Raw genomic sequence first — 13,388 nt, 5'->3', positions numbered from 1 at the left:
CTGTCATATTGTGTAACGTCACTGGCAGACATGATATCCTTAAGCAGCTCTGGTGCCTACACCGGCGCCCCCATTAAATGGTGTTAGTCTAAATCCACAACAGTTTACAGTACTGATGTAAAAGCACAACATCTGCATTGTACGTCTGCACATTAAGAGTCCATAAAAGCAACACCTTAAAAACTCTCTGCGGATGGGTTTGAAGTTTGAAGTGTGAACAGGTTTGTTAGTTTGTTAAAACTTGTAATAATTGGGGGTGGCAACCATTCTGCACGCCCCTCCCCACTCTCCGATCCATCCACTGTCCTCTACGATAAAGGCTAAAAAGGCCAAAAATAAACCTTTAAAAATTTTTTTTTTTATTATTATTATTATTATTATTGGGGGGTTTGTTGACAGACAAGTGATAAATACGTTTTGGACTCAGTTTTTGTTAATTGTTTTGTTAATTCTGGGACCGTGAAAGAATTGGGATTGACTTCGAAAAAGGATTAACTCTTCTAATGGCTACTAAATGGTCTTTAAATGATCTGTTGGTCACCAGTTTGAATCCAAATGTTAAAATAACCTTCGACAAAGAACGGACAGCCAGCACAACAACGACGACGCTGCGGATTAATAATAAAGACGATTAGAGCAGAAGGCAGAGACGAGCACTGAAGAAGTCATCCATCAGTGTGCACAGTGTTGGACTAACATGGCTTTCCTATCATAAGCTCCTTGGCTTGAGAACTACGCTTTAAAGTCTTCACAGCTCAAATCTGTTCGTGATGACGGCACAGTTTAGAGAAAGAGAGAGTTATTATGGGTCATGCAACTCCAATAAGAGGAAAGTTTCCGGTTCCAGAAGAGAGTTTTGGAAGCCAGGAATCTCAGCACCCGATGAGGTGAAAACATTACGGCCGTTTTGTTAAATGAAGTGTTCAGATCTGAGCCCGTACTTTCACGGGGGAGTTTCCCACCACGCTGCTTTGGGAACCTTTTTGGGTTATTGATTCGTCCGAGGCAGGAGGGAGTGAAAAAAAAAATGAAGGACGACACTCTGCGGTCTCTCATCTGGTGACGAATGAGCGCCCGTCTGAAAGGTCATCTGATTTGAGTGTGTGATAAATGTTTTTCTGACTCGCTCCCTTATCAGCGGTTTCACCCTTATTTATTAAGGTCGCCGAGATAACATCGTGCTGAGCTTGAAATAGTCGACGTGAGCTGTGAGAAGAGAGAGGGGGAGTTGATCTGTCAGGATTTTTAAGGGGACGGTGCTGAAGAACTAGATGATCCTTTACGCTGCTGTGAAATTATACAGCTCAGCTGATGTGCAGCGTTAACTTCATGCACAAATAATTTGGCTTTTATTGGGTCATTTTAGCAAAAATAAACATGAAAATATGAAGACCTCTGACTTATCAACTAAATATAAATGTTTCATATTACACAACGGAAAAAGCGTCTGAATTGTACCTTTTTTTTACATCGTTTCGTGCTCTGAGAGTTATTTACACTGGATGATGAGGAGAATATGTGACCTTTAAAGGCTCCATAGTAAACCATTTTTGGGGTTCATACATCTATTTTATGTGTCGACTAAAGTACGTTCACGATCGCTAATGTTTGAAAAAAGTATGTTTACACATTCTGCTGGCTCTCCCATCTGCCTGTATTCCTAACGCTCTGAATCCCGCACAAAGAGAGAGAGAGAGAAAAAAGGGTCCACACGTGTGCCAAGTCTGATCTGATTGGTTCCCTGATCTGCTCTCTTGTAATTGGTTCGTTGTTCGGCTTTGTTCTCGGACATGGTCCCCTCCCTTATACCATAATGGGAGTGCTGCAGTCAGTCTGAGGGGAGCTTGTGCTTGCTGCAATGAGCCAATGGGCTCGGATCAGTGACATCATTGTCCTGTGATGTCACTCCACACATTTTCAAAAGGGGGGGGGGGGGGGGGGGGGGGGCAAGGACCGAGCGTTACATGAGGGATGGAGAAGCCGCGTTTCCGCAGACTTTGAACTTGTGCACATAGATGTGCCTAAACAAGAAGAGCGTCTAAAAGCAGACGAATCAAAAGCTTGAACAGCTGATCCTTAGATTAAGAGTTTAGCCTTTTTCTTTGTGTTCAGAAGAATTGAATTTGGACTCCTGGATATGAAACAGACTTGTGAGTGCAGTTTATATGCTGTGAAGGTAGGAAAGAAAAAGTTCTCCTCTTGTTATCTCTCACTGCTACATGGAAAATAACCTGCAGCCCATCTCTTCTGATAACACAATGAAGCCTCACGTTTCTACTGACAGAGTGACTTTACAGAAATCTTACTTGAGTATCTTCAGGGGGATGGAGGTGTCCTTTATCGCCACAATGACCCCACCATGGTCCAGGTACAGGATGTGGTGCTCCTCCTCGAATACCTTCAAAGAAGGAAGCAAAACGTTTAAAGAAAAGTACAGAAATCAGACCTTTTTTCTTTAAATGTTTTCCTGGAATGCTACGTAAAATTAAACAAGCTGAAATAAGAAAACTGGATGGATTTAACTTTAATGAGGGTTTCAGGAGTTGAATGAAAACTAGAGACATGGACGATATGATGCACCTGTTTCCACGTCTTCCCGCAGTCCGAGGTGACGTACATCTCTTCTTTGTACTCGACCAGCTTGGAGCCGAGGTTACCTGAAGGACAGGTGAGGAGTTGAAAGTTTCATCAGGCAGGGAGGCTTGTGTGAACAAACAATAACAAACAGAACAGATTCACAGAGAAGTAGGAGCTCAGAGAGCACAGATGTGAGGAGACTGGAGAGTAGAGACGTGAACAAAGAGAAGTTCAGCTGGTTCAAGATTTGGCTCCTTTGATGCTTTATCACTTTACTTTCGTTTAAAGGAGCAGTATGTCCCTCTGACACCTAGTGTTTAAATTGGGTACTGCAGTCTAAACTGATCGTCACAGAGAGCTGTTGATAGTACGAATTTCTGTGAATATGTTCAGTTTGGTAGAGGTGACTTTGCTGTTAGCAGACTATGATCTATTCGGAGAAGCTATGACCATATTTGAAGAAAAGAATGTCATTAGAGGTATTCTAAAAGTATAAATGTATGGCCTCAGTTGACAGTGGAATGAGGAATTGTTCTTCAAATAGAGGTTTGACATTGAAAGGGTAAAGGTGATGTGATTCTCCAGACCATGTATAGAAATATCCAAAGTGGGAAGGAATTTATGACACCTGTTGTGCTGTATATAATGCCTCCACACTGAACATTAAAGAGTCTATCTTCCAGCCTGCACAGAGTCTCAGTGTTGTCTGTTAGATCAGAACCACGGCCGTGATATGCTGCGTTAATATTATCCAGTCTGTTGATAGATTCAGCTTTAGGGACATTTATATTATTCAACCCATCAGCTGTCTCCGCCCCTCCTCTCACACAGGTCAGCATGTGGTGGACACTGTAGCTTCAGTGTTTAGTCAGCTCTGCATGTGGTGGACACTGTAGCTTCAGTGTTTAGCCAGCTCTGCATGTGGTGGACACTGTAGCTTCAGTGTTTAGGCAGCTCTGCATGTGGTGGACACTGTAGCTTCAGTGTTTAGCCAGCTCTGCATGTGGTGGACACTGTAGCTTCAGTGTTTAGCCAGCTCTGCATGTGGTGGACACTGTAGCTTCACTGTTTAGCCAGCTCTGCATGTGGTGGACACTGTAGCTTCAGTGTTTAGCCAGCTCTGCATGGGTCTGTAAAGCTTTCTGCGTTCTAACCTCTCTCCATGTTTCAAAAGCATCTCCAACATTGATCCTAGTTTGAGCTTATTAGAAACAGAGGCCGTACAGTTTCCAATCTTTCTGCCATTTTTGATGCTCTGAAACTCGGCAAGATAAAAATGTCACCCTGGTAGTCACGACTGTGCAGGGGCGTTCATGTGCTCACAGCTCGTAAACACGTGATATTACCGAGGAGCCCATGAAGGCAGCATCCCTGTATAAAGACACAAAAGTCTCCGCCTCCCCTTTTGTATCACAGGCTTTTAGTGACACATTTATAATGCCTGAACCAAAATAACCATGATGTCATCTCAGACCTCTGAAGGTTGTCGACTCGTTGAAGAAGAAGAAGAGGCATCTGTTTGGTTTATTTTACCTTTAAGAAGACATTTTATTTTGAGTGTGTTTTTTTATTCTTGCCATGATGTCTCCTGACATCCCTCAGTTTTCTTTATTTTCTCTGAGCAGAAACAGGCAGGAAAAAGCACGACCTCGATATCTGCCTGCTCACAAACAAACATGGTGAAGTATTCAATAAGTAAAATCACTGTCGGTTCAGTGGATTCCTCTGTGTGTCGGAGTGCTCAGGCATGAAGAGCTCTTGGTTTTTACACTCCAGCAGCACACAGACGCAGCGAACGCTCGTGTCAGAGCTCGTCTGGGGGTGCACGGAGGATTGTCTCTGGAGGAGTGGCACTTTTTAGCTCACTCATACGAACAGTTTGCATATAAAGGAGAGTTATTGTAGAGAAGACTCAAAATTCAAACCACATTCTCAAATCTTAAAAAGTGTATCTGGAGGAAATGAGCAACCCTGCTTTTAATTGGAAGTGTTGACGTTAGGTGCATGGAAGTCTAAAAGTGTAGCCTTTGTTTGTGCAAGCAGCCCATGCACACAGCGTCTGCTTCATAAATGTCAGGGGGAGAGAAGGTCACAGTGACTCACCAGCACCCATGATGAGACCCGGAGCAGAGTCTTTGGTGTGGACAGTCCCCGACACATAGGGGTTGTCGGCCCAGCGCAGGTGGAGGTGGAGGTGACAGTCGGGCTGCAGAGCGTGAACAAGAAGGGAGAAATGAGTGTGAGGACGAGAGTGTCTTTCTCCCACCGTCTGAGAAGACGTTTAAAGAAAGTTTAAGTTAAGAGTATCACTTCACAGGGATGGTGGCTGAACTTAAGGCGCCCCCACTCTGTCATGTTTAATGAGTCTTACCGCACAGAAACCTGATAATCCTGCTGCAAATACAGCTCAGTAATGGGATTCAGTGCCGTTAATCAAATGTAACAGGAGGAAGTGTCTCCAACGGCAGCTACTTCATTTCAAATGGAAGAATAAAACTGGAACGAAAGAAAGGAGAAGGAGATCTTGATCTTGTTTCTTTAAGCTTTCATCGGATTGGCCGAAGAAAATCCATTCTGCGAAGCATAACACTTCACTTTGTGTCAGGAAAAACCTTTTGAATGACTCTCATTGTAAAGCTGGACCCTGGTTTAACATTTTGTCTGGTCTACATAATTAATAGGTACAACAGCGTGAACAGCAGCTGAGTGCTGTTAAAGCAGATATTAGAGCAGCTATATCATCCTTTAGAATCAAAGTATGTCCACTTAAAGTTGTCATTTTCTGCCACTGATAACTCCAGGTTTGATTTAAAGTGTTTGATAACATGATAGAAATGATCCCGACAGAGCGAGATCAATTGAATGAAGACAAAGAGCTTTTTAATAGAATACAATAAACAGCTTTTTACGTCACTCTGATCAAAGCCACACGACTCATTTTACATCTCTGAACCGAGCAGCAACCTCAGGTGTTGAACAAATGAAGCCGATGCTGAAGTGTAAAATCCTGCAGTTCCCAGAGTGTCCACTAGAGGCTGGCTGCAGAAGCACCAGAAGCCACAAACACACCCATTGAAAAAAGCAGACATAAACTTGATTACAGCCTGGCTAAAAAACAAAAGGTCTAATCAGCTCTTGAATTGATCGGCACTAAACAGGAAGTAAAAACTCCTCCGTTTTGACTTCATGTTAGATATAAGGCGTGTAGCTGACATGAATTACAGGCCTCATCTCCAGCTCCCAGCCTGTCTTTACATTGTCTGAAAGTTAGGGTGAAACAGCATTTCCAACATGGGACGCCACCCATGGGACTCCAGCGCCCCCTGCAGGGACAGATAGTTCATCACTCAGGCTTCATCAGTTGATATTTACAGTCTTTGCACTGAGCACACGAGTCCATTCAAACTGCCTGGATTAGTTACTCTGCTGTATTTTGTGTCAGAACAGAACACACTGCAGCATTTAAAACACAAATAGAACAACTCACTGAAATAATGGATTGAACGGATCCTGATCTCTGAATGGAGCCATGTTGATCTTTTTAAAGGAAAGCTACCTGCTGCTTTATTGCACTTCCTCAATACGATAAAATGCTTCTGTGCATTCAAGAGGTCATTCATCGGCTCTCCGGTGTAGCATCTGCCGTCTTCTACCTGTGTGACCTGCAGCTCTGTGTCCTTCGCTCTCTCTCTCTCTCTCTCTCTGAGTGATAGAGGTGAGTCCAGTCGAGATGATTTTCTCTCTCAGGTCGTTTTTTTGAAGTACGAGTGAGGAGGTTAATGTCAGAAAGGAAACAGACGTGTGTGTGTGTACTGTATGTGCGACGGTAAACAAGTCTCGAGCTGATGGCCGTGTCTCCCTTCAAACCCGTCAGCTGTCAGGAGTGATGGTTTAAATGAAGGATCAGACTCTCTCTCTCTCTGCCTGCAGTTTTTTCCCTGCGTCGGGTGATGTATGGATATCAGACTGAGGCTCACTCATTTCTCTTCTTTCGCCGTCTCGACCCGCAGCGGCAACTTTTGACAAGACGAATGGAAGAGCTAAGCGGGCGACTCGCGCACATTCCTCAAAGTACAACACTCATCCCTCATCCTTTAACTTTGTGTTCGCTTTCTGAACGACCCGGTGGACAGGTTCCCTAAATTTGACTGATTGTTGCTGGTAAAAGATTGCGTCTGCAGATACAAAGTTTGAACATATTGTGTTTGCAGCTTTAATATTTCACTTTAAATGACTGCAATAGTTCATCAATAAAAAAAAGTTTTGAACAGTTTGTATTTGACTTCCCTCATGTTTTGACCCCGTTTCACATCCGTTTGGAGAGTAGACCTTTACTCCAAATTGTAAGACCTCCTCCCTCGGCTTTATTGACATTTTGTGAGTGATACATGGACCTAGCCTCAGTGGTGCACCCATGGGTTTCTGGAGATGTTGGATGAAGCCCAAACAGCTGTGATCGTCATATTGGGAATGCTTTCTTCAACTTACTTTAATCTAATCGAGAAACAGGCAAAAAGGCAGAGTTGAATGAATCTTGACTGACATCCCACATGTCAGTGTGATCAGCCACATCTCTTATTAATCATGTTTATGTCCCAACTGAGACCAGTTTACTACCCAACTGTTACCCTATCTTTAATTTCCATCTATCTATCTATCTATCTATCTATCTATCGATCTATCTATCTATCGATCTATCGATCTATCGATCTATCTATCGATCTATCGATCTATCTATCTGCTAAATGTCAAACAAACTTTACTGTGCCATACTTACAATAATCAGATGCTAAATTACGTTATACTAGCTAATGTTAACCATACCAATAACTCTTTACAACTTCACAAGCTAATTTAGCCTAATGTTACAACTCCTTACTGAATGAAACACAACATAGTTAGAGTTATAATGTTCAACAGATAGAAAATCATTCAGTCTAAGCTGAACTGATTCTCCGTGACGAAAAGGAAGAAACGTCGCATTTTGTACCTGCATGAGTGTGTATGGAGCCATGTAGTTACATGATCCAAACAAAGGGGATGATTGATCGAAAAGGAGGGCTGTGAATCTGCACTCGATTGCTCTTCCTGAACGGCTACAAATTGAATTTGTAGAACTGAATCGCGAGCAAAAACAAACGTACAAAACTCAGATTCAGTTTCTGCTGACACACATTTCTGCCGATAGTGAGGGCTTACCGCTTTGCAGCTGACCGGCTTCCCGTTCATGTCCGTGGTGGGCGGGGCTAAGAATTCCCAGTCTCTGCCTTTGTTGTAGGTGATGACAGTCGTCACTTTGCCGTCGATCTTTTGATTGGCCAAGAAGACTCCTTTGATTCCACGAACCTGGGAGACAAAGTACATTGGGAGATTTTCCCTTCATGACATCACAAAGGGCAGTAGCCCCTCCCCCAGGTGGGTGACACTCCCACAGCTAGGGGTTTGTTCTGCCCTCTGAGTCTGCCTTCTCACCGTAAACAATAGGACATGGAGCCAGAAAGCAGCGAGTACACCCGAGCCCTTCCAGAGAGGGGGCGTGGTCAGACACAGCTCATTTACATATTTAAAGCTACAGACACAGAAACAGCCTGTTCTGAGCAGGGCTGAAATAGAGGGGTTTATAGACATGATCAAATACAGGATCAGAGTGGATTTACAACAACACACTTCACACACATGTTGAAGAGGAGCTCTGACACTTATTTACACTGGTTGAAAAGGAGGAGAATATGCTACCTTTAAATTCCCTCCTCTCCCTTAGATCCAGTCACAACACCTTGACATTGTAATTTTCCACTTGACAGCTACGTTCAGAATATGCTCCAGAACATAAAAGGCCATTCACTTAACTGTCAGTCTTGCTATGTTCCTTTAAACCACTGACACAGAAACTACAAACCTTTGAAAGTTTAATTTACTGAAATCAATACACACTGCATGTTTCCTGCAGCGGCTGTGATGCTGCTACATTAAACCGGAGAAGACGACGTTGGAGACGGTGCACACAGAAGACATTAAAACAGAGCGAGGTCAGACATGGCATACACTCCCCCAGCTCCCTGTGCTATCTATAATTTAGCGCCGATGTTTATGGAGGGAAACAAGGCAATTGTTGAAATCAAAGAACACGACCCTGCTTGTATTCTCTCTGGACGTCTGGCTTGCCCCCTTTCTGTCTGCACTTCTTCTGCTCAGTGCTTCACCATGTCTCCTTTTTGACAACATTTTTTCTGCCTGAAGACTTTATCCATCCCTGCATGTTGTACCCCTCTCCATCTCTATCTTCAGAGTGTGATGAGAGTGCAGCCCGGAGCGAGGGATGAAAGAGGAGGAGGAGGAGGAGGAGGAGGAGGAGGAGGAGGAAATGAGTTCTGCAGTGACGGCCTCTGCCTCCATGGTCCAACACCTCTTCCTTTTCCTCCAATCTTTCCTCTCTCTCTCTACTTGTTTCATGGTGTCTGCTTCCATTTATCTAGAAACCTTGCCAAAACACTCACAGATGACAACAAGATGAACAATCTCTTTACTGCGATAGCATACACAGTGATATGGGAGGCAGGGCTGGCAGGATGTTATCAGTTTCAGTTATCTGCATGTTTTTGGGCAAAACAATAATGGAGTCTGCTGTATAATGAACTGTTAATGTCACTGTCACTGTGACGGTCCAACTGGGGCTTAAAAACCGTAACAAGCTCTCCACTTGTTCTGTTTATTTTTACACTGTAAAAACTCATTTCCAGTCGCTCTTCCTCATGTAATGTTTTATCTCGTCTATTCCTTCCCTTGTGTTCCTCACTCCTCGTGTGTATTCATACAGTTATGTTCTTTCATTCTCTTCTGGTCTATAGTGTTTAAATGCAGAGTGTACATTTTGTCCTTAACTGAATCTTGAGTTTTCGTCCAATTTCTAAACACCAAATGTACAACATCCCTCCTGCTTCCTTCCTCCGTCGAAGTCTCACCTCAAGTATGTCGATGAGGGTGTTTTCCTCGGGCTGCTTGGTGCTTCGGACATTTTCCAGCACGATGGAGTAGTAGACTCCCTGAGGGTCCGACTGGTACAGGTTGTAAGTGTCCGACTGGTACCACTCCTGGAGGGCGAGGAAGACCTGTTTCTCGTCTGTGCTCACTATCTGAACATCCTGGGGAGAGTTGGAAGGAGGACAGAGAAGAGGACGACAACAAGGGGAGAGTCAGTCATTTACAAATCAGTGATTCTTTTTTATTAAACTGGAGGAGATAGTATCATATCGTTAATACAAGAGATTATTGAGAAGGGAATTCAGCTTCTGGAGGATTAACCCTCGAAAGAAACTAAAATCTTTTGAATGTGTTTCACACAAGCGGCATCAAATAAATTCCCCCCTGAGCGACTGGAAAAGTTGGCGCAAATGATCGAGGTAAATAAAGGCTTGTCAAAGGATGCAGGTTCTGCAGATTCACAGAAAAGTTGGACTTGTTGGGAGGTCTGACTGCATAATCGGATAAAAGCAGAAACACAGAGTCCCAGCCACATACTGCAGGAGATAAGGGAACACTTTATCAATGCAAGAAGTGGCTTTGACAGCTTAGGAAACTTGTTAGCTGTTCTTGTCAAACCTTGTAAGCCTCCAATGCAAATGACTTCATCACTCCTGAAAGACTGTAACGACGGCGCAGAGAGCGACTCAGCACTTTCTCAGTGTTAGTGATTACATTAACATAACATTTGAAGATAAAGCCATCAGAGTGCAGGGGGAAAGTGCTCGCCAAGGTGTGTCTCTAATCACTGACGCCCTGCCATCTCGCTGAGAAAAAAAACACCAGAGCTCAATTACGCTTAGATTTATGATCGCGGCTAAGAGTCATAACATTATTGAAAACTGTGCGCTGATTTTCATATTCATAAATGTTTCTGAGTCAGCCAACACGCTCTGCATCCATTGCCAAGAGGGCAATTAAGCCACAAGTACAAAAAGGGAAGAGAGCTGTGCACATGGCCATTTGATTCACTCTGATACCACCGAGAGTGTTAACTGGTGAGACTGGTGGATCAGGAGCCCGATGACCACTCCAACCATCACCATCATGTCTGCCAGTGTCCCCATGCTTACTCCTCAGCGGAGCTGTCCTCTTCATTTTTCTCTCTCGACTCTCATTGATAAACTTTGGTCTTCACTGCGATCATGCATGTGGCGCTTGATTCAGTAGACTGAGTGCTGTAAGATTAGACCGTCTTTGTGGGGTTTCCTCACTGTCACTGTGTTGTGAGAAAAAAAAGTGCAAGTACCTTCAATGTCCACTAGAGGCTGACTTTTTATTTATTTTTAACTGTGAACACAATCTTTATGGCCCTGACACACCGAGGAGATCGTTGGTTATCGGCCCTTGTTTTTACAGTGTTTTTACACACACACACACACACACACACACACACACACACACACACACACACACACACACACACACACACACACACACACACACACACACACACACACACACACACACACACACACACACACACACACACACACACACACACACACACACACACACACACACAGGAAAGCACCATGAGCGTACCGCTGTAGTATCCTTTCACCCGTTTAGCGTGGTTTCTCCTTCACAGTTTGTACCTCCACCTCTTCTTTTCTTTTTCCTAAAAGACCCAAGGGCTGACGACATCAGCCGCCATTTTCAACATTTCATCATACATTACTCTCGATTATTATACAACTTCTTGTATCAAAACAACCGACGAGCGCTACCTGCTGGCGTGCAGAACGTAGGTGGTGGTTTGGCTGTAGTCTTTCTGGTGTTTTCTAGTGAAACTTTTTGGACCAACACCAAGGTGACGTGAGGCGTCGCCACATGTCCCATCAGCTTCTTCTCAGCTTGGCATGTCTGTGCCTTTAAGCTAGCGCTAGTTTTCCTGCCCCGCTTTAACCTGGACCTTAGCTCACTTAGCAGCCTTATAGTTTGTTCAACCTTCACATATCTGATGTATATTTCACCATGCCATTCCTTAACACTACCGCCCCTTTTCCTGCAGTTTGCACCTCACATGATCAGATGACACTGTGGCTGAGCAGAAGGTTTCAATGTTCTGCTCTTCAGTTTGAAGTCTGTGAATGCAGCAGTGAACAGGATTATGATGAATGCAGCTGAAAGACGCTTTCCTGTGCACTCAGTGATCTGACGTCTGAGAACACAAACCCGACGGGATGGATTCGGTTGAAATGGTTCAAAGAGTTTTTGCTTTTGTGAGCTACAGCGTGTTCTGTTCAATAGCTGTGCAACACTGTGTGTGTGTGTGTGTGTGTGTGTGTGTGTTTGTGTGTGTGTGCTAGACTGAGGCGGATCATCAGACTAAAGAAAATTTCAAAGTCTTCAGAAACCAAAGTCTGAAAACTGCACCAATGTTCTGAAGGACTGAGATCAATATTGAATTTGAGGAACTTTTTAAACTTTCAACAAATATGTTCAACAAGCAGAAACTGGTGTTACAGTGTTCGGATGGTAAGAAAGGGCCGGGGTAATGGATTTAAAAAAAAACTGAAACAGAGCAAACTTCAAACAGAGTCGGAGACTTTCTTCAAATGGCGAACAAACTGATGTGAGCAGCCAAACATGCTCAACAACAACCCTGCAAGAACCGCTCTGGATTCCCACATCGCATCTCTTGCCCACAAACATGTGAAGAAGCAGAGTCGGGTTTTCTGTCACGACTTCACCAACTACCAACGGTGCATGAAGAGTGAAAGGTTTGAAGAGATCCAGCTCCTCCAAGTCTACCTCAGGTCTGAAGAGAGGAACTTCTACCCCTCGATCCCAGGAGCTTTAAGTTTGCTGCTTCCTCCCGCAGAACGAGTCACAAAAACAGCTGAGACTGGACGAGCTGCTCTCATCAGACGCTCTGAAGAGGATGTGAAGTGACCTGGAGGCAGGACTAACGTTTTTCTATTTAATTGTATTTTATTGTGTGTGTGTGTGTGGCTGCTCGTTGTTTGTTTGGAACTCAGCAACACTGTCACTTTATGACCTTCATACGGAGCGACGTGTTTCGGCTTTCTTCAGTGCCCTTCACTAACATAGATCTGTAAATCTGACTTTGAAGCCGGTTTGATTAAAGATGCAATGGACTTGATCACCTTGATCCGGAGAGATTTATTCACCAGTGCAAAAAGCATTTCTTATCACTGTAGAACACTAGCAGTTCTGTTTCTCCAGCAGAGGGCGCTATGTGGATGACAACAATCATCATCACTCTGCAGAGTGTGAAACAGAGATGCATGTAGCTGCGTACCTTTTTTGTCTGGTCAATATCTGCACTCGGAGGCTTTGAAATGTTACCAGGGCTAAAGAAGCTAAATGTATAAGAAGAAGACAAAATGTCATTGGACATATCTTCCTCTGCTTATTGTGTTTTCAAAAGGCCACCTTTGTCTTTCTCAGGTTGACTGTCCTTTTCCTTCCGGACAAAATCCAGACATGAAAACGCAGGATTTCTCCTGCTGTTGCTGCATCGCTGAGCGCCCTCTGAAACAAACACTCTGCATCCATCTCTGTCAGGACCAGCGGGGCCACCGGCATCCAAAAGACAAAGGGGGTAAGACATCACAGGTCCTGAGTCCTCACACCAACCAAAAAACAAACCTCCTCTCGGCAACAAAAAAAAAAAACTTCCCCTTCGCCGAACTCGTCGTGGCGTGAATAACACAAGAAAGGTAAAGACGAGAGAGAAACAATGAGAGGGCGAAGGTTCACTTCCACATGAAGGGAAGCTTTCTCTCTCTGCAGTGACGTGACATGCACATCCTCTAAAGGTG

At 44.0% G+C, this 13,388-nt stretch overlaps 1 protein-coding gene across 7 annotated transcripts in view; it reads right to left on the bottom strand.

Moving 5' to 3' along the window:
* Nucleotides 1-13,388, bottom strand: part of sorcs2 (sortilin-related VPS10 domain containing receptor 2) — a 277,922-nt gene that overhangs the window by 25,634 nt on the left and 238,900 nt on the right. For all 7 annotated transcript variants that reach the window (XM_079370958.1, XM_079370959.1, XM_079370960.1 and 4 more), the window contains exons 9-13: nucleotides 9,540-9,719; nucleotides 7,777-7,923; nucleotides 4,681-4,783; nucleotides 2,581-2,657; nucleotides 2,307-2,398 (exon numbers count right to left, since the gene is read on the bottom strand). In XM_079370958.1, the coding sequence (XP_079227084.1) occupies nucleotides 2,307-2,398; nucleotides 2,581-2,657; nucleotides 4,681-4,783; nucleotides 7,777-7,923; nucleotides 9,540-9,719 (599 nt within the window). The remainder of the gene's footprint in view (nucleotides 1-2,306; nucleotides 2,399-2,580; nucleotides 2,658-4,680; nucleotides 4,784-7,776; nucleotides 7,924-9,539; nucleotides 9,720-13,388) is intronic.

Source organism: Symphodus melops (assembly GCF_947650265.1).
Source record: "Symphodus melops genome assembly, chromosome: 20".
Lineage (NCBI taxonomy): Eukaryota > Metazoa > Chordata > Actinopteri > Labriformes > Labridae > Symphodus > Symphodus melops.
Note: the sequence above shows the minus strand (reverse complement) of the source record. Positions and strands in the feature narration are given on the sequence as shown.